The following is a 22,228-nucleotide window of genomic DNA, read 5'->3' as shown; positions in this document are numbered from 1 at the left end:
ACATGCGCAACACCCGGGCATCACTATCGTAGATGTTTCGCCATCCAGCCAGCCACTGGATGGCGAAACGTCCACAACAAAGACAACCAGACGCAGCACATGTGTCTTAATTTCATCAGTAGTTGTAGTAGTAGTAGTAGTAGAAGAGGTAGTAGTAGTGGTAGTGGTAGAAGTGGGAAATAAGGAGGACGAGAAGTCAAAAACAAAGGAAGGGAGCATTGCAAGAGAGCTAGGTGCCCACTGAGGGAGAGCAAGCGCACAGAGGTGCGTGAAAGGGGAAGTGGTGAAATAAATGAAGAAGGAACAGAAACACGAAACGTTTCGCCATCCAGTGGATGGCGAAATGTCTACGATAGTGATGCCCGGGTGTTGCGCATGTGTCTTAATTTCATCTTGTCGGTATTACATACCATTCTTGTACTACTACTACCACCACCTCTTCCTGCCTATACATAACCGTCCTGCTCCACTTCTGGTTAGTGTGACTTTGTCAATGGTCCAAGTCAGACCGAAACGTCGTCGTAAGCTTCTCTCTTTTACGTGCGGGTTATTTGTGTATCGTTCCAGTCACGGTATTGTGCCTTTTTTGTTATTTTAACAGCTGCTGGAGACACACACACATACACACACACACACACACACACACACACACACACACACACACACACACACACACACACACACACACACACACACACAACACGAGCTTGCTGGAGATTATAGCAGTTATATTAGTGTCCAGTGACTATATATGTGTACAGAGGACCCCCGGTTAACGATATTTTTTCACTCCAGAAGTATGTTCAGGTGCCAGTACTTACCGAATTTGTTCCCATAAGGAATATTGTGAAGTAGATTAGTCCATTTCAGACCCCCAAACATACATGTACAAACGCACTTACATAAATACACTTACATAATTGGTCGCATTCGGAGGTGATCGTTATGCGGGGGTCCACTGTATATTTATTATAGAACAATAGTAATAAAAATTTTTTTGTATTGTTTGTGTAAAAAAGTTTTGTAAACAATATATTGATAATTATGTTTGTGTGCTTATTGTGTTGTATACAACGAGTGTATATATGTACATTACACCTTACTTTGGTCTCACAGGCCACATAAGTTACCTGAAAAAATAAAGTAGTGGAAAAAGCAAGATACCTTCAAATGAGAGTAAAAAAAATGTTTAGCGGGTGAGCAGCATTCGCCGCTGTTGCCATACGTGGCAACAGCGGCGAGCCAAGCAGATGAAGGATCGAGCCTCCAACACATCTTACACTGAATGATCCAAATGTGTTTAGCGCTTAACATGAATTAAACAAACAATGCCTCTATATTTCGGTAAGTAATGATGGCAAAATTTTTATTTGGGGCTTTAACCCTTTCAGGGTCCGTCCCGTAGATCTACGGCTTCACATTGAGTGTCCAAACCATAGAACTACGCCAAAATTCTAGCGCCGTCAAATTTAGCGCGAAAGCGCTCATAGGCCTACATGTGAGAGAACGGGTCTGCGTGGTGGGTGTGCTTCATAAACAAAAAATCTAGGCGCCCGCAGAGCATTGTGGGAACGCCGGCTCAGTTACCCTTGTTCACCATGCCTCGTCGCAAGTCAGCTCTCACTCCCCGGCATATTGGGACTCTCCAATTCCTATCTGATAGTTCTGACACTGATGGAAGTGGAAATGAAGACGAATTCTACGGCTTTGATCAGTTAGTGACCGAAAAGAATGACCAGAATATCGATAATAGTGCAGAAAACACTGACAATCCTCAACCTTCTACCTCTGGTGTGGGCACTCATGACTCACGGTCGGTTGTTCCTCAACGCAAGAGAAAGCTAACATTTTCGCGTGGCCAGGCCTCTGACTTCAGTAATGATGATGATAGTGACGTGGATTGTGATTTTATTGCGCTCGACGATCATTCGAATAGTGATAGTGAGGAATCATATTCACCACTGAAGTGTCGGTATGTTCGCCGCAGCATGCGCTCGGGTAGTTTACCCTATGCTGTGCCCAGGGAACACAGTACATCCCGGAGTACATCCCGTGGCCCTACACCAGTTTTAGGTAGTGATAGTGAGGATGATGTGGCTACACTTGGCATGGATAGACCACAGGCATCAGTGGATGGTGGTAGTGGTGATGGTAGTGGCACTGCCATGCATGACTCACCAGGCCACGCTGGGACCCACGCTGCTGACTCGTCAGTTCAAGGACAAAGCGGAGCATCAGCCACCAGCCCACCACAACCACAACCACCCGCACAACCAGCCTATGATGTCCAGTATCCACCAGCAAACCGTATGTGGGATTGGCAGCAAAATCCCAATTTTGTTCCCAAGCCTCACCACTTTGATGACTCTCAAAGTGGAATTCTACCTACTTGTCCACTTGGAACCACGGCCAATGAACTGGAATTCTTTGAATTATTCTTTGACCAGCCATTGATGGAAACTATTGTCAGGGAAAGTAATAAGTATTTTGAGTACACCATGGCAAATACGATCATATCACCACAGTCAAGACTACACAGGTGGAAAGAGAGGACTGTTGCAGAAATGTATTTGCTTTTTGCAACAATAATGCTTATGCCTCATGTCTATAAGCATAATATAAAAGCATACTGGTCCACAGATCGGCTAATTTCTACCCCGGTCTTCAGTGAAATCATACCAGTGAACAGGTTTATCTTACTCTTACGTATGTTGCACTTCTCTGACAAAACCAGGCCTGACAGAAGTGACAGGTTATACAAGATTAGAAATTTTTTCATGTATCTCAAACAAAAGTTCAGGATATACTTTTATCCATTCAAGAATCTTGTAATTGACGAGTCTTTGATTTTGTTCAAAGGTAGACTGTCATTCAAGCAGTATATACCGAGCAAGAGGAAACGCTTTGGTATAAAACTGTTTGTACTCTGTGACTGTGACAGTGGCCTGGTGTTGGATATTGTTGTATACACGGGAAGTAAAATAGTGAAAGATACCAAGATGTTATTGGGTATCTCAGGTGACGTAGTGAGAAACATGATGGCACCTTATTTTGGTAAGGGGCATACATTATATACCGATAACTGGTACACAAGCCCATTACTCAGTGATTTCATGCGAGTGAACAAGACAGATGTGAGTGGCACAGTGCGTTCTAATCGTAAACATATGCCCAGGCTCAACGCAGGTGCTCCTGGTGATGACGTTCAGGTGTTTACTGCCAATGACATCATGGCATTACGGTGGCATGACAAACGAGATGTCACACTGTTGACAACCATTCACCGTAATGAAATGCAAGACAGTGGCAAAGTTGATCGAGTGACTAATGAACGTATTCGAAAACCAGTGACAGTGATTGATTATACACAAAACATGCGCTTGGTTGACAAATGTGACATGCAGATTGGTTTTGTTGACTGTGTTCGTAAGAGTTACAAGTGATACATGAAACTTTTCTTCCATCTCATGGACAATTCAATGCTCAATGCATATAATATGTACCAAATAAAGACTGGCAACAGACCACCGTATGGTGAATTTTCTTTGTTTGTTGTCAGACAACTCATAATAAAGTACCAGGTAAGAACACCTGCTATACAACAAGGTCCTCGAAGGTGATCATTTCATAATACAGCTTCCTTCAACTCAGAAGAAATTTGCTCAGAAGAGATGCATCGTCTGTGCACAAACAAAACGACGGCAACAAAGACGCAAAGACACTCGGTTTATGTGTGAGGAATGTAAGGTGCCTCTGTGCATGGTGCTTTGTTTCAAGGAGTTCCACAAGCTCCAGCAGTTCTAAAACCATGTCCAGTGATTGTAAATATGTATATATATGATAGAACATTAGTATTATACAAGATTTGTGCATGTTTATTGTAATAAACAACAGTGGTAAACAATAATATGATAACTTTAGTGCGGTTATTGTGTTCAATACAGTGAGTTTATATATATACAGGTCTCCCTCAACATTCGCGGGGGTTAGGGGATCAAGAGCCCCGTGAATGTTGAAAAATTGCGAATGTTTGGTGCCCCAATATATTGCAGGGAAATATAATAAAATAATAAAATGAAATAATCTATGTATATACATGTATATACGTACATGCTCCTCCCACTCATATATTTGTCCAATCTTTTTTTAAAGCTAACCATGGTCCTATCAAAGCTAAAACCTTGGGTAGCTTCACAATTAGGTTGGATAAATACACAAGTGAGAGGTGGTTGGATTTGAATGGGTCTTGCATGCGAGTAAATAGAATGTTCAAAGCTTATTGCTTGGGTAGCATTTATTCTGTTATTGGGCTGGATTTGTGAAGGACCTGAATAGTATGGGCCAACAGGTCTACTGCAGTGTTCCTCCTTTCTTATGTTCTCATGAACAATCATAAAATACGTACCTGAGAACATCGTAAAATATTGTACTGCCTCCACCACTGCCTCGTATTTTTATGTAATTTCTTTCTTCAATTCTTTTGTGCTTCTCAGTTTCTTTACCAAAATTTATTTGGGCCCATGGTTAATTATGTAGCAGTCACAGTCAATCAACAAGCACCAAACACAATGAATTATTGTGAAATGTTTGGAAGAGCGCAGAGGATAATACTCACTCCAGCATAAACAAAGCCATACTGACTGACGATGCCTCTACCACCCACTGCTTCAACCCTCGTATTTATTATTATTATCATTATTATTATTATTATTATTATTATTATTATTATTATTATTATTATTATTATTATTAGCAGTCATGAATGAGTTGACATTATTTATACTGTAGTTTAATAAATAATGAACAAACAAAACACTCACTACTCGTAAGGCAGACGAACTCTGATGACTTGTGATGATTAAAAAAATTTAAATTATAATTCTTTATTTCTCTATTGATATTACATGCAGTTACTGATGACAGTTGAATGGAGATGATTATATGGAGTGTAACTGCATGGCATGAGACATACTTTCACCACCACACAAACAGCAATGACCGACTCGCACAGTGGCTGGAGACTGACTGAGTGAGTGGCGGGTGGGAGGGCTGGCTGTCAGTTATTATTATTATTATTGTTATTATTAATAACATGTATTATTAACATGTATGTATTTAATAACATGTTATAAATAATAATAGTACATATTATTAATAACATGTATATTATTAAATACCATTGCCTCAATCACTGCCTCTACCACTCCAGTCACACTCAATCTACAAGCACCAAACACAATGAATTATTGTGAAATGTTTGGAAGAGCACGGAGACTAATGTTTACTCCAGCATAAACACAGTCACACTGACGATGTGTCAACCACTCCCTCGTATTTTTGTACAATTTCCTTCTTCAATTATATCATATTTATTATTATTATTATTATTATTATATTATTATTATTATTATTATTATTATTATTATTATTATTATTACTATTGTTATTATTAGCTGTAGCAGAAATGTTTAATTCTTTGCAGTGTTCAAGAGTAAACACATGATGTCACCGTCTAATACCTGTCCGAATAGCCATTCCAATATGCAGTCATGAATGGGTTTACATTATTTATACTGTAGTTTAATAGCAAATAATGAACAAACAAAACACTCACCACACTGAGTGGTGGGAGGGCTGGCTGCCAGTTGCGGGGGTCGGAGGGAGGGTAGTAGGGACTCGCAGGTGGCGGGAAACTTAAATATGATTTGGCGGCTGGGAATTTGGCGGTTGGGAATTCGCGAATGTGTGAAGCCCGTGAAAGTTGAAAACGTGAATGTTGAGGGAGACCTGTATATTATATACAGTATTGGTCTCTCAGGCCCCAAATGTTAGTAGGAATAGAAAAAAATTGGAAAAGAAAAGAAAAAACTTAAAAAACCGCTAAATAATGTAATGCGCGTATGTGGAATTCGTCGATGTTGCCGCCACCACATCATTTTTGACAAACTTCTTGGCACTGTATCTCGGTAAGTACTGATCAGAATTTTTTTTTTTGTCTTATTACCTTCACAAAAATATGCTCTTTAATTCTGTAAGAAAAAATAATTTTTTTTTTTTCAAAATTTCTTGGACACTGGAGCACCACTTCAGATTTTGGCCTTGGACCCTGAAGGGGTTAAACAATCAGTAAAATAATCTTAACATTTTCATAAGAAAAAATCAATTTTTTTTTTCGAATATTTTTTGACACCAGGAGACACTTCAGGATCTTGGGTTTCGACAGTCAAAGGGTTAAAACAATATCAAAGATGGTTGACACAAACCCACTACCATTAAAGTATGCTCCTCACTTAGCGATGAATTCATTTACCGATGTGGTCTTAGGAATGGAACTATGTTGTTAAGTGAGGAGAAGCTGTAATATAAGAAACACAAAATAGTTTACAGCAAAGTTGTGGTAGGTCGTGTTTGTTTGGTCGAGTGCCAAGCAAATGGTTGACTACCGAGCAGTTTGTTTTACCAAATGAAGCATTCGAATACCTAATTGTTCGTGTAGGGAGCTGTTCGAGTACTGAGGTTCCATTGTACTCACGAACTCTCTGTGCAGGAAGATCTGTCTGTGAGATGATAAAGTTCACTGTGTGGGCCAAACATTGTCAATAAAGGATCACAGTATACTGCATCTGTGTCTCGTTTTCCACTAAGCAGTGCTACAGTGTAACTGTATTACAGTTTTACACCATAACAGTGCTACAGACAGTAAGTGTAATATTAACTACGTTACTGTACATGACAGACTGCTAGTCGAGGGTCCTGGATGACAAGTTACCTGAAAACATCAATACAAAGAAAGTGTGACCTTGTAATTAAAGGTTATTTACTTGACTAGCAGTGGCCTCATAAAGGTCACTTACCCGACAAGCTGTAGCCTCATACAGGTCGCTTACCTAACCAGCTGTGGCCTTATACAGGTCAGATGACCAACTGTGACCTCATACAGGTCATTTATCTGACCAGCTGTAGTCTTGTAAAGGTCACTGGACCAGCTGTGGCCTTTTACATGTCACTTGACCAGCTGTGACCTTGTACAGGCCACTTGACCAGCCATGACCTCACAGGTCACCTGACCAACTGTGGCCTCATACAGGTGACTTACATGACCAGCTGTGACCTCATACAGGTCATTTGACCAGCTATGACCTTATATAGGTCGTTTGACCAGCTATGACCTTATATAGGTTATTTGACCAGCTGATCTTATACAGGTCACTTGACTAGCTGTGACCTTATACAGATGACTTACCTGAGCAGATGTGACCTCATACAGGTCACTTGACCAGCTGTGACCTCATACAGGTCACATGACCAGCTGTAACCTACAAGTCACTTGACCAGCTGTGACCTACAGATCATATACCTTTGATATACCTTTGAAGAGTTTTGAGAGTCTCGCTACTCTTGGATCCCGGCCATGGGTCAGGCTCGTCTGGTGTGAGCCTGGTCAACCAAGCTGTTGCTGCTGAAGCCTGCTGCCCCACATATCCATCACAGCCTGCTTGATCTGGCACCTGGTGAAGATACTTGTCCAGTTTCCTCTTGAAGGCTTCTACGTTTGTTCCAGCCATGTTTCTGATATCTTCTGGTAAGATGTTGAATAGTCTGGGACTCTGGATGTTGATACAGTGTTCCCTTATTGTCCTCACCACACCCCTGCTCCTCAATGGGTGTATCTTGCACTTCCTCCCATCTCTCTCGCTCCAGTATGTTGTTATGGCAGTGTGCAGATTTGGGACCAGGTCCTCGAGTACCCTCCAGGTATATATCATGATGTATCTCTCTCTCCTCCACTCCAATGAGTACAATAATTTAGGTGCTTTACTAGCTCAAAGTGAACCATAAACAATCACTGTATTTGTTCCAGCTCTGATGTTTCTCCTGCTTTGAACGGGGCTGTCAGCACTAAGCAATATTCTAAATGAGGGAGTACTAGCGATTTGAAGGGTGTCACCATTGGCATTATTTCCCTTATTTTGAAAGTTCTCAATACCCACCCTGTCATCCTCCTGGCTGTCATGATCTTTGTCTTATTATGTTTTTAAAAGAAAGGTCAGCTGACATAATTATTTCCAGGTCTTTTATGTGTTCCTTTCGTTCTATTTGGTAACACTCTTAAGTTTTGTACACAGTGTTGCTTTTGAGTTCTTCATTCTTTCCATATTTAAGGAGCTGGAACTTATTACCATTGAACATCATGTTGTTCTCCACTGCCCACTGGAAAAACCCTGCTTGTGTCTTCCTGTAATTTTTCAGTGTCCTCTACCGTAGTGACTTTCATGCTTTAGTGTCATCTGCGAATGATACAAAAGTGTGATGGGTGTTTTTATCTATCTCTGCTATGAGGATGAGAAACAGCAGAGGTGTGAGGACAGTACCTTGGGGAACTGAGCTTTTTACCTCACTGATGCTGGATTTTGCTCTGTTTACTACTACTGCTTTCTGTGCCCTATGTGTTAGGAACCCAAAAATCCATCTGCCTACCTTCCCTGTAATGCCCATGGCCTTCATTTTGTGTGCTATCACTCCATGATTGCACTTGTCAAATGCCTTGGGAAAATCTGTGTAAATCACATCTGCATTTTGGTTGTCTTCCAACGCCTCAGTAATTCTGTCATAACGATTCAGCAGCTGTGACAAACACAATTGTCCTGCTCTAAAATCATGCTGGTTCAGGTTATGCTGGCTGTGCTGGTCCATGAAATTTGTAATCTGCTGTCTCCAGATGAGCCTGGCCCATGGCCGGGCTCAGAGAGTAGAGAAACTCTTGAAACTCTTCAAAGGTATATCAAAGGTAACGGTAAGGTATATCACTCTTTCGAAGATTTTTATGACTAGCTGTGACCTACAGGTTATGACCAGCTGTGATCTACAGGTCACATGACCAGCTGGGACAAAGAGATCACTTACTTGACCAGCTGTGACCTCATACAGGTCACATGACCTAAAAGTCACTCACCTGACCAGCTGTGACCTTGTAGTTGTGGTGTTGGTGTTCCCTAAGATCTTGCAAGTTGCCTCATAAAGGTCACACGACCTCCTGACAGGTAACTCACCTGACCAGCTGTAACCTTGTAGTTGTGGTGTCGGTGTTCTCTCTCTAAGGTCTTCCGAGTTGCCTCGTCAATATCTTCGAAAAATTTCTTCTCATCTTCCAAGGCCTCTTGGCCTGTGATGACAGTACTGTCAACCTCACTCTTTGCTGTCAACTGCAAGATAAGATTGGTTTACACCTGTCAACTGCAAAATAAGAATGGTTTACACCTGTCTAGTGGTATTTACACCTGGCATGTGGGATTTATACCTGTCAACTGGATACACCTTACCTATGATATACCTTTAATGAGTTCTGAGAGTTTTACTACTCCTGGAGCCCAGCCATGGGCCAGGCTCATCTGGTGCTAGCCTGGTCAACCAGGCTGTTGCTGCTGGAGGCCTGCTGCCCCACATATCCATCACAGCCTGGTTGATCTGGTACCTGGAGTTTATCTGGAGATCTGGAGAGAGTTCCGGGGGTCAACGCCCCCGCGGCCCGGTCTGTGACCAGGCCTCCTTAGGTCAGTGTCCCAGGATGCGACCCACACCAGTCGACTAACACCCAGGTACCCATTTTACTGATGGGGAACATAGACAACAGGTGGAAAGAAACTCGTCCAATGTTTCTACTCTGGCAGGGAATCGAACCCAGGCCCTCACCGTGTGAAGCGAGAGCGTTAACCACCAGGCCACCAGAGCCCTGGTGAAGATACTTGTCCAGTTTTCTCTTGAAGGCATCTACACTTGTTCCAGCCATATTTCTGATATCTCCTGGTAAGATGTTGAACAGTCTAGGGTCATGAATATTGATACAGTGTTACTTTATTGTCCCCACCACACCCCTGCTCCTCACTGGGTTTATTTTGCACTTCCCCCCATATCTCTCACTCCAGTATGTTGTTATGGCAGTGTGCAGAGTTAGGACCAGGCCATCGAGTACTTTCCAGGTACAGTCGGGCCCCGCTGTACGGCATTTTGCCTTACAGTGTTCCACTAATACAGCGATTTCAAATTATGACCAAAACTTGTTATATGGCGAGTGGTATTTCTAATATGGCACGCTCCACCCAGTTTGTTTGCATTCTCCGTGAGCACCCCTCTGTATTATGTCTGCAAATTTTCCAAAATTACAAGTGTTTTAAAGTTATTGCATATTTTATATGTACTCTGATAATTTTACTTATGTGTACTTGTACCTAAATATACTTACATACTGTGTTGGCATGCAGGTACACATTAAAATTACTAAGAGTCTCTCTACTTGATGCCATATAATGATCTCTTGGGTGCATTAACCCTTTCAAGGTCCAGAGGCCAAATTTCAAAGTATGCACCAGGGTCCAAGAATTTTCAAAAAAAAATTTTTGTTATTTTTTCTTATGAAATGGTAGAGAATCTTTTTCTGAAGGTAATAAAACAGAAAGTATGAAATTTGATGGAAAACTGACGAAATTATGCTCTCACGAATTTTGATGAGTCAGCGATATTTACGAATCGGTGATTTTGCCGATTTTAACTCCCATTTTAGGCCAATTACATTATTCCAATCGACCAAATTCTTAGCTATTTCACTAGTATTACTTCTATTCTATCGAATGAGCACAAGAAATCGCCAAGTCAACTGTTTCAACTACAAAATAAACTGATCAGAAATTGGTAATTTGGCCAATTTAACACAAAGTTCAAAATATTCCAATTTCAAAATAGGGTCCAGAATAAACAAAGTAGGTATGCCTGGCACTAAACTAACATTTCCTCTGTTCATTAGTTATGTTTTGAGACTTTACAAATGAATTCCATTTTGATTTTTTATTCACATAATGAATTTTTATTCAAACCAAAAAATAGAAGATTTACTGTTACGCAATATTGTAATAATTGTATAAATATCATCGCCACATTTGTGAATGTATATTAGACCCACCAGCTGACGTGTATTAGATGTGTGAGGTCGTTTGTTTACTCTTGAACATCAGCAAAAATTTAACATTTCCGCTACTTTGAGCTCAGTTTCAAGCCATTTTCAGTGCTAAAACCAATCAAAATCATCTCTATTTCTCTAACAAGTCTGCCATTCTATCAAATGAGACCAAGAAATCGCAAATACAACTATGAAAAACATACGAAAAATCACTGCAAATCCGGTTTTATTCAAAAATCACGGTCTCAGTTTTTTTCTCCCATTATACACTGTGTGCCGTAGGATTTGTTTTATGTGGTGCACACATACCACATAGATGTATTCTCTCATAACAAGGCCCAAATTTACCACTCACAGCTTATCAGAGTGAGCTGAGCTCATGGCATAGATTTGCGGTTTGGACCCTGAACGTAAAGCCGTAGATCTACGGCACGGACCCTGAAAGGGTTAAATATCGTATATTACGTTAACATAGACATTTCCATTAATCCATCTATGATATTTTTTTCAAAATTATATAATAAACATGCTACATAACATATAAAAATGATACATACACCCACAGTGTAAAAATTGACATAAATATGAGATTCGTTTACCAAGCGGTTTGTAGGAGTGTCAGAAGAATTACGTTTTCTCTAGTCAAACACCAGTTACTTAACTGTAGAAAAATATTCCTTTTGTATGCCTTCACTCTAGCTATAGCTATTCACAACCCTTGTGGGTTTAGTGCTTCTTTTTTATGATTATAATAATAATGAGTTTAATCCATTCTGTGACCTTGCTTGCATCTGGATTTGCTCACTTGCAGAGTCAATTTTCCTCATTTAAATTGAGATGGAATTAATCCATTCCAGTGGAATTCCAGGCACGACAAAATACAATGGACCCCCGAGTTTCGTGATTAATCCGTTTCAGAGAGCCTGCCGAAAGTCGAAATTCACGAAACTTGAAACCATTTTCCCCATAAGAAATAACGGAAATAAAATTAATTCGTTCCAGACACCCAAAAATATTAAAATAAAATTGTTTTTTTTTTTCAAATTAAATAAAGATTTATATACTGAAATCAATGAGAAATCAAGTACATGCATATAAAAAATAATAATAACATTACACATACCTTTACTGAAGACTTCTGGGTGGATGGAATATGGGAGGAGGGGATAGGAGGAAGGTGTACACTATTGTTTGGAAGGAGAATCTCCTTCCATTAGGACTTTAGGTAGCAAGTCCTTATCTGGGGTTACTTCCCTTCTTCTTTTAATGCCACTGGGAACAACTTGAGAGTCACTGGACCCCTGTCGCACAAAATATCTGTCCAGAGAGGTCTTTTTCTGGTGTTTCTTTAAGATTTCCCTGAAGTGGGACACAACACTGTCATTGTACATGTTGCAGATATGGCTTGTTTCAGCTTGGTCAGGGTGATACTTTTCAACAAAACTTTGCAACTCATTCCACATTCCACACATGTCCTTAATCACTGAAGAAGGAACCTCCTTCACTCTCTTTTCCTTCTCCTCTGGAGCAAGTTCCTCGGCTGTGGCCTGATGCTGTTCCAGTTGAAGCTCTTGCAGTTCGTCAGTGGTTAGCTCTTCCCTGTGGTCCTCCACCAACTCTTCCACATCCCTGTCACTCACCTCCAACCCCATGGACTTGCCCAATGCCACAACACCTTCCACAACAGGCAGAAGGTCAGCAGGGACAGGGTCTGCCTCAAACCCTTCAAAATCTCCCTGGATCGTGTTCCTCACTTTATTTACCAAAGGGCTTGCACTACCTTTCCTTGGGTCCATGATGACTTATTTAGCAGTAGCAAGCACAAAAAACAATGGATTATTATGAAATGTATTGTATGAACCCACGGGGTGATGGTCACGTGTTGGTAAACAATGGCACACTGAGCGTGAATGGCGTGGGAGACTGGCTTGGTGTGCGCGGTGACGGGTGGACGGGTACCGGACGGTCGCCAAAACACGAGTCTAATCACGAAACTCTTGGCCAAATTTTGCCAAAAAAACTCGCCGAAGGTCGAATTTCACGAAAGTCGAGGCTGCCGAAACTCTGTACTTCTGAAACACTTTTTTGAGCGACGGGTCCAGCGACTCAAGTTGGTCCTTGTGGCATTAAAAAACAAAGAAAGGAAATAACCTAGGATAAGGACATGGTACCTGAAGTCTTTATGGAAGGGGATTCCCCTTTCAAACAATTGTAAACTCCTCCATCCTCTTCCCTCCTCCCGTCTTCCATACATCACCATGTCTTCAATAAAGGTAAGTGTGATGTTATTATTGTTTTATTTTTCATGTATCATTGTTTTCTGTGAAGGTAAATGTATATTTCAAGTAGAAAACATTTTTTTAATACTTTTGGGCATCTGAATTGGATTAATTGGATTTCCATTATTTCTTACAGGGAAAATTAATTTGAAATAAGTCAGATTCGGGATAAGTCACTCTCTCTTGAATGGATTAATTATGTAATTCAGGGTTCACTGTAGTTGGTCTGCGCGGCCTTCTGTTGGAGTGAAAAATGTTTCTGTATTGTCTACCTTGCTGTCATTTAGTGGATGCTGAAAACCGACTCATACTGTTCTTTTGGGATTTCATTCATTTCCTATTCATCGTCAGTACAGTGGACCCTCGCCTAACGAACGCATCGCATAACGTTAAATCCGCCTAGCGATACATTTTAACGCAAAAATTTTGCCTCGGCTAGCGCTAAAAAACTCGCTCAATGCGATTCGTTCGAGGCGCGTCCACGTGCGGCCTGAGCCCACCTCACTTGTTCCGTGGGTGCCAGTGTTTACAAGCCAGCCACCGCGGTCGCTTCAAAGCATACAATCGGAACATTTCATATTATCACAGCCTTTTTAGTGATTGCACCTGCAAAGTAAGTCACCATGGGCCCCAAGAAAGCTTCTAGTGCCAACCCTACAGGAAAAAGGGCGAGAATTACTATGGATATGAAGAAAGAGATCATTGCTAAGTATGAAAGTGGAGTGCGTGTCTCCGAGCTGGCCAGGTTGTACACAAAACCCCAATCAACCATCGCTACTATTGTGGCCAAGAAAACGGCAATCAAGGAAGCTGTTCTTGCAAAAGGTGCAACTGTGATTATGAAACAGCAACCGCAAGTGATAGAGATGTTGAGAGACTGTTATTGGTGTGGATAAACGAAAAACAGATAGCAGGAGATAGCATCTCTCAAGCGATCATGTGTGAAAAGGATAGGAAGTTGCATGAGGATTTAATTAGAAAAATGCCTGCAACTAGTGATGATGTGAGTGAATTTAAGGCCAGCAAAGGTTGGTTTGAGAGATTTAAGAATCGAAGTGGCATTCATAGTGTGATAAGACATGGTGAGGCTGCCAGTTCGGACCACAAAGCAGCTGAAAAATATGTGCAGGAATTCAAGGAGTACATAGACAGTGAAGGACTGAAACCTGAACAAGTGTTTAATTGTGATGAAACAGACCTGTTTTGGAAGAAAATGCCAAGCAGGACCTACACTACTCAGGAGGAAAAGGCACTCCCAGGACATAAGCCTATGAAAGACAGGCTTACTCTGTTGATGTGTTCCAATGCTAGTGGTGATTGCAAAGTGAAGCTTTTATTGGTGTATCACTCTGAAACTCCCAGAGTGTTCAGGAAAAACAATGTCGTCAAGGCTAATTTGTGTGTGCTGTGGAGGGCAAACAGTAAGGTATGGGTCACTAGGGACTTTTTCTATGACTGGTTACACCATGCATTTGCCCCCAATGTGAAAAATTACCTAATTGAAAAGAAATTAGACCTTAAGTGCCTCCTGGTATTAGACAATGCTCCTGGTCATCCTTCAGACATGGCAGAGTGAGTTTCTGCAGAAATGAGCTTCATTAAGGTAAAGTTTTTGCCTCCTAATACCACTCCTCTCCTGCAGCCCATGGACCAGCAGGTCATTTCCAACTTCAAGAAACTACACAAAAGCTATGTTTGAAAGGTGCTTTGTAGTGACCTCAGAAACTCAAACTGACTCTAAGAGAGTTTTGGAGAGATCACTTTAGCATCCTCAATTGTGTAAACATTATAGGTAAGGCTTGGGAGGGAGTGACTAAGACGACCTTGAACTCTGCTTGGAAGAAACTGTGGCCAGAATGTGTAGACAAAAGGGATTTTGAAGGGTTTGAGGCTAACCCTGGGAATCCTATGCCAGTTGAGGAATCCATTGTGGCACTGGTGAAGTCCTTGGGGTTGGAGGTTAGTGGGGGGGGGATGTGGAAGAGTTGGTGGAGGAGGACAATGACGAACTAACCACTGATGAGCTGCTAGATCATCTTCAACAGCAAGAGGCCAGACCTGAGGAAACTGCTCCGGAGGAGGGGATAGAGAAATTGAAGACGTTGTCTACTTCAAAGATTAAGGAAATGTGTGCAATGTGGCTTAAAGTGCAAACCTTCTTTGATGAAAATCACCCTCACACAGCTATTTGCAAGCCGTGCTGGTGACTATTACACTGACAATGTTGTGAAACACTTTAGGAATGTCATAAAGGAACGGGAGGTACAGGCCTCTATGGAAAGATATGTTGTGCGACAGAGGTCCAGTGACTCTCAAGCTGGTCCTAGTGGCATTAAAAGAAGAAGGGAAGTAACCCCAGAAAAGGACTTGCCACCTCAAGTCCTAATGGAAGGGGATTCCCCTTCTAAACATTAACACCATCCACAGTCTCCCCTCCTCCCATCCGTCAATCATCACCAGATCTTCAATAAAGGTAAGTGTCATGTAACTGTGCATGTTTTCTTCAGTTTGTGTGTATTAAAATTAATATTTCATGTGGTAATTTTTTTTTTTCATACTTTGGGATTTCAGGAACGGATTAATTTGATTTCCATTATTTCTTATGGGGAAAATTAATTCGGCTAACGATAATTTCGCCTAACGTTGAGCTCTCAGGAATGGATTAATATCGTTAGGCGAGGGTCCACTGTATATGAATCTCATCTCAATAATGGTCCAGTTCTGCAGGTAGTTCTTAGCTTGGATTTTGCTTAAGAATAGAAATATTTTGGGTTTCTTGCAATATCCTGAATGGCCTTTGGTTACCTTCGTACTTTTTCTGTTAGGTATGACATCCTAAGTTTTTGCTCTAATTCTGTGATCTCTCAGCTAAGGCTTTTTCCTCCATTGCAACATACAGTAGACCATCATTTAACACGGTAGTTACATTCCTGAAAATGCTGTGATAGGTAAAAACGTGTAAGGTGAACTGAAGAATTTGTGGGAAAAATAGGGTTACATTCCTGGGAGCCCGAAAAAAGCCAAACAACTCTTTTTTTTTTTTAGGCCTCCACATCTTACAAAAATAAAAGTGAGTATGTAATTGTTGTTCATTATCATGATGTATTATGTTGTTTTTACTGCTTAAGATTACAAATGCAACAGAAATAATAGTATTTCTTACCTTAAATTGTGGATGCTGGTGTTTGTGGATGATTGTGAAGAGAGTGGAGAGTTATGTTGTGGTCCTACTGGGCTGAGGTGGATGGTAGATGTACTGGTACTGAAGTTGATGGTTGTACTGGAGTGTGCATAATGGATTTCTATTCTATTTTACCCAGCAGTACATTATACAACTAATGAGAGAGGAGCTTACAACGACATTTCGGTCCGACTTGGACCATTTACAAAATCACACTAATGAGAAGCAGAGCAGGAAGGGTTTATATAGGCAAGAAGAAGAAGAAGAAGAAGAAGAAGAAGAAGCAGAAGAAGAAGCAGAAGAAGAAGAAGCAGAAGAAGAAGAAGAAGCAGAAGAAGAAGAAGAAGCAGAAGAAGAAGAAGAAGCAGAAGAAGAAGAAGAAGCAGAAGAAGAAGAAGAAGCAGAAGAAGAAGAAGAAGAAGCAGAAGAAGAAGAAGAAGAAGCAGAAGAAGAAGAAGAAGAAGCAGAAGAAGAAGAAGAAGAAGCAGAAGAAGAAGAAGAAGAAGCAGAAGAAGAAGAAGAAGAAGCAGAAGAAGAAGAAGAAGAAGCAGAAGAAGAAGAAGAAGAAGCAGAAGAAGAAGAAGAAGAAGCAGAAGAAGAAGAAGAAGAAGAAGAAGCAGAAGAAGAAGAAGAAGAAGAAGAAGAAGAAGAAGAAGAAGAAGAAGCAGCAGCAGCAGCAGCAGCAGCAGCAGCAGCAGCAGCAGCAGCAGCAGCAGCAGCAGCAGCAGCAGCAGCAGCAGCAGCAGCAGCAGCAGCAGCAGCAGCAGCAGCAGCAGCAGCAGCAGCAGCAGCAGCAGCAGCAGCAGCAGCAGCAGCAGCAGCAGCAGCAGCAGCAGCAGCAGCAGCAGCAGCAGCAGCAGCAGCAGCAGCAGCAGCAGCAGCAGCAGCAGCAGCAGCAGCAGCAGCAGCAGCAGCAGCAGCAGCAGCAGCAGCAGCAGCAGCAGCAGCAGCAGCAGCAGCAGCAGCAGCAGCAGCAGCAGCAGCAGCAGCAGCAGCAGCAGCAGCAGCAGCAGCAGCAGCAGCAGCAGCAGCAGCAGCAGCAGCAGCAGCAGCAGCAGCAGCAGCAGCAGCAGCAGCAGCAGCAGCAGCAGCAGCAGCAGCAGCAGCAGCAGCAGCAGCAGCAGCAGCAGCAGCAGCAGCAGCAGCAGCAGCAGCAGCAGCAGCAGCAGCAGCAGCAGCAGCAGCAGCAGCAGCAGCAGCAGCAGCAGCAGCAGCAGCAGCAGCAGCAGCAGCAGCAGCAGCAGCAGCAGCAGCAGCAGCAGCAGCAGCAGCAGCAGCAGCAGCAGCAGCAGCAGCAGCAGCAGAAGAAGAAGAAGAAGAAGAAGAAGAAGAAGAAGAAGAAGAAGCAGCAGAAGAAGAAGAAGAAGAAGAAGAAGAAGCAGAAGAAGAAGCAGAAGAAGAAGCAGAAGAAGAAGAAGAAGAAGCAGAAGAAGAAGCAGAAGAAGAAGCAGAAGAAGAAGAAGAAGAAGAAGAAGAAGAAGAAGAAGAAGAAGAAGCAGAAGAAGAAGCAGAAGAAGAAGAAGCAGAAGAAGAAGAAGCAGAAGAAGCAGAAGAAGAAGAAGCAGAAGAAGCAGCAGAAGAAGAAGCAGAAGAAGCAGAAGAAGAAGCAGAAGAAGAAGAAGAAGCAGAGGAAGAAGAAGCAGAAGAAGCAGCAGAAGAAGAAGCAGAAGAAGAAGCAGAAGAAGCAGCAGAAGAAGAAGCAGAAGAAGCAGCAGAAGAAGAAGCAGAAGAAGCAGAAGAAGCAGCAGAAGAAGCAGAAGCAGCGGCAGCAGCAGTAGAGGTGGAAGGAAGTAGAGGTGGAAGGAAGTAGAGGTGGAAGGAAGTAGAGGTGGAAGGAAGTAGAGGTGGAAGGAAGTAGAGGTGGAAGGAAGTAGAGGTGGAAGGAAGTAGAGGTGGAAGGAAGTAGAGGTGGAAGGAAGTAGAGGTGGAAGGAAGTAGAGGTGGAAGGAAGTAGAGGTGGAAGGAAGTAGAGGTGGAAGGAAGTAGAGGTGGAAGGAAGTAGAGGTGGAAGGAAGTAGAGGTGGAAGGAAGTAGAGGTGGAAGGAAGTAGAGGTGGAAGGAAGTAGAGGTGGAAGGAAGTAGAGGTGGAAGGAAGTAGAGGTGGAAGGAAGTAGAGGTGGAAGGAAGTAGAGGTGGAAGGAAGTAGAGGTGGAAGGAAGTAGAGGGGGAAGGAAGTAGAGGGGGAAGGAAGTAGAGGTGGAAGGAAGTAGAGGTGGAAGGAAGTAGAGGTGGAAGGAAGTAGTAGTGGGGAAGTAAGGGGGAGGAGGAGCCAGTCAAATACTAAGAAAGAGGAGCACTGCAAGGGAGCTAGGTGCCCACAAGGGAGCTAGGTGCCCACAGAGGGTAAGAGCAAGAACACAGAGGGGGGGGGGAAATAATAAAAAAATAAATAATGAAGGAACAAAAACACAAGGCAGAAGAAAGACAACCCAGAGGAGACAAAGGAAAGAGGAAAAGGGAAGAGGGAGAAGAAGAAAAAGGAGGAATCAGGTTAGGTCACTTGTGTTCTGAAGTTTGGAACATTTTAAAATGTAGTGGGAGAGGAAGGCATCTACAGAGACGAAGCCAGGACTAAGATTTACAAGGAAAGTTGTGTATAGAGAGGATTCAACCAGACGGCGACTGTTAAAGTTGGAAGTTTAAGCAGAAGACCAGTCAACAGGATGGCTGTGATCTCTGACATGACAGAAAAGAGCATTGTTAGTGTCGGCAAGCCTAACACTACTTTTGTGCTCCCTAAGTCTGTCAGAAAGAGATCAGCCAGTTTCTCCAAAGTACTGAAGAGAACAGGAGGAACAAGAAATAGAGTAGACACCAGGAGCATCAGTAGAGGGAGGAGAGGTATGAACGAGATTAGTGCGAAGAGCGTTAGTCTGGTGGAAAGTAAGCTTGATGTCTAAGGAACGGAGAGAGTTGTTGAGATTAGAAAGACCGGAAATGTAGGGAAGGCAGAGGACAGAAGAGTTCACAGGAGTAGATAGTTTGGGAGAGAAGAAATTACGTTTAGCACGTGAGAAGGCAGAATGGGAAATGGGAAGGGTAGCCAAGACGGGAAAATGAATTACGAAGAGTGGAAATTTCTGCTTGAAGGAACTGAGGATCGCAAATGCAGAGAGCACAGAGAAAGAGGGAGATAAGAACACTTTTCTTGACAAATGAAGCATGATAAGAAAAGTAGTGAATGTACATGCCACTGTGCATAGGTTTGCGGTAAACGGAAAAGGCAAAGCCTGTATCTGAGCGGTGGACATGAACATCAAGGAAAGGAAGCAAGGAATTAGATTCTCATTCAGCTTTAAACTTAATGGAAGGGGCAAGATTATTAAGAGCATCAAGAAAAGGTTGGAAGAGACTAGAGTCACGAGGCAACAGAGCAAAGATGTCATCAACATAGCGGAGCCAGAGTGAAGGGTGCATATTGGTGGTAGGAAGAAGAACAGTCTCGAAGTATTCCACGTAAGGATTAGCAAGGACAGGAGAAAGAGGAGAGCCCATAACCACACCGAAGGTTTGAAGATAATATTTCCCTCGGAAGGAAAAGGAATTAGAGTCCACACAAAGGCAGATAAGATCAGGAAAGACATCAGTAGGTATAGGGAGATGAAGAAACCCTTCACTGGCCTTCTCTCTAAGAAAATCAAGGACATCATCAACAGGGACATTGGTGAAGAGGGACTCAACATCAAGACTAAGCATCTTACAGGTCGGGAGAGAGAGAACCCGTTCAATGAAGTCTTGAGAATGACGGAGGTGGGCAGGAGAAAAAGTACCAAGAAAGGGAGTGAGGGTTTTGGCCAGCCAAGAAGCAAGAGAATAACAGACAGAACCTGTAGTGTAGAGGATATGACAGGATGTAGAGGAATATCAGGTTTATGAGTTTTGGCAAGGCCCTAGAAATAGGGAAGAGGACAGATGACATGAACCCATTGGACAAGGTCAAAGTCAGGAGGACAGAGATTGGAGAGAGTCCTTAGTTCTTTGTTGAAAGTTCTCTTGATGCAATCAAGAGGGCTGGAAACGAGAGGAGTGTAGGTATGTGAGTCAGAGAGCAAGACATCAGGCTAGCTTGCTACTCCTATTCCTGAAACATTTGGTCTTGGCAACAAGCTCCTTCAGTCAAATTCAGACAAATACTGTTGCTACAGATTACTTCTGCTGTGGTACATAATGTCTGACTGCATGTCCATGCTCTGGGCTAGGGGATTCACTGCCTAGCAATGATGGGAAACAGATTGTCACAAAACAACTTCCTATACTGTCTCCAGTGATAAGTTTGTCACATATCAGGCTGAAGCTTGCTGTGTTGACAAGGTATTTTGACCACTAAGATGCCCAGTTGTTGTACAAGCCTTTTTCATCAATTTGTTGGACCCAGTTCTTGCACACATATCTTTTTCATCAATTTGTTAGACCCCCAGTCGATGCATGCAAGTCTTTTTCATGTATACTATGAAGAATATGACATGGTAAGTTTACCTGTGTGACCTCACCAAACAAGTCTTCTGACCCTGAACTGTGATGTGACCCAAAGTTAGGAACCTCTGCCTTAAAAACTTTTGAATTCTTCTGTGTTGCTCTGACAGAAATTGATACAAGTTGTTGGTAAGAGAAATATTCACTCACACTGAATGTACGTCAGGTATAAAGTTGTCAGAAAGAGAAAGTTTCAATCACATCAAAAAACCTTCAATCACAGTAAATGATCTTAAAGAAGACAATAACAAAAGCTGAGTGAGAGGTGTACCTGGTCTGGGCAGAGATTGTTAACCTTAACCCTTTCGGGGTCAGTGCCATAATATCACAGCTTTGAGCTTAGGGTCTGTGCCTTAAATTTAGCATGAAGGCTGGTAGGCCTACATATGAGAGAATGGGTCTTTGTGGCGAGTGTTCACCACATAAAAGATCAAGCCACACAGTGCATGATGGGGAAAAAACTGTGACCGCGTGCGTGCATGCTTGTGGGGGGGGGGGGGGTTAAAGTAGTGACTTTGCAGTGTATTTTCAGATTTTTTTATTCTCAGTTTCTTGGTATCATTTGATAGAATATGAAAGATCTATTACAGAAATAGAGATGATTTTGATTGGGTCCAGGACTGGAAGTAGGTTGAAACTGAGCTCAAAGCAGAGGAAATATTTGATTTGTGTCAATATTCCAGAGGACACTAATTATGTCACTGTTTAATGTGTGTCCAACTGGCCATCTAATATGGTTCATGAATGCAGTGACATTATATACACAATTATTACAATGATGCAATAGCCTGCATAACAGTCTTCTATTTTTTGTGTGAATAAAAATTCAAAATGAAAAGCAAGTGTAATATAGGAGAGGCCTGGAGACATAACTGATTAACAGAAGTAATGTTGTGTTAGTGCCACGAATGTCTACATCATTTATTATGGATCCTATTTTTTAAATGACATTTAACCCTTAAACAGTCCAAACGTATATATACGTTCTCTCGCGTAGCGCCCCAAACGTTTTATTTTTCATTCCTTCAAAATTGGCCCGATAGGCCTGAGTCGCCTAGACATGAGAGAATGGGTGTGCGCACTCAGTGTGCGCAGTATACAAAAAATCTGGGACGCCTGGGTACCACATGGTAGGACCAGTTACATTCAGCTCCATCCTGGGTCAACATCATGGCACATCCTCGTGATTCACTCACGCCTCGTCATATTAACACTACTATTCGAGGAAAGTAATAGAGATCGTGAGTTTAGTGGATATGACACCAATGGGGCCAGTAATATTCAAGGAATTAGTGAAAATATCGACGATAACCCAGATGACCCCCAGCCCATCACCTCTGGGGT

The 22,228-nt window shown here is 42.2% G+C and overlaps 1 protein-coding gene across 1 annotated transcript in view; it reads right to left on the bottom strand.

Moving 5' to 3' along the window:
• LOC128699576 (G kinase-anchoring protein 1) overlaps nt 1–22,228 on the bottom strand; it is a 105,779-nt gene that overhangs the window by 28,954 nt on the left and 54,597 nt on the right. The window contains exon 3 of the mRNA XM_070099433.1: nt 9,051–9,203. Coding sequence (XP_069955534.1) covers nt 9,051–9,203 — 153 coding nt within the window. The remainder of the gene's footprint in view (nt 1–9,050; nt 9,204–22,228) is intronic.

This window comes from Cherax quadricarinatus, chromosome 67 (assembly GCF_038502225.1).
Source record: "Cherax quadricarinatus isolate ZL_2023a chromosome 67, ASM3850222v1, whole genome shotgun sequence".
In the NCBI taxonomy this organism is placed as follows: domain Eukaryota; kingdom Metazoa; phylum Arthropoda; class Malacostraca; order Decapoda; family Parastacidae; genus Cherax; species Cherax quadricarinatus.
This window is presented reverse-complemented; position numbering and strand designations above follow the sequence as displayed.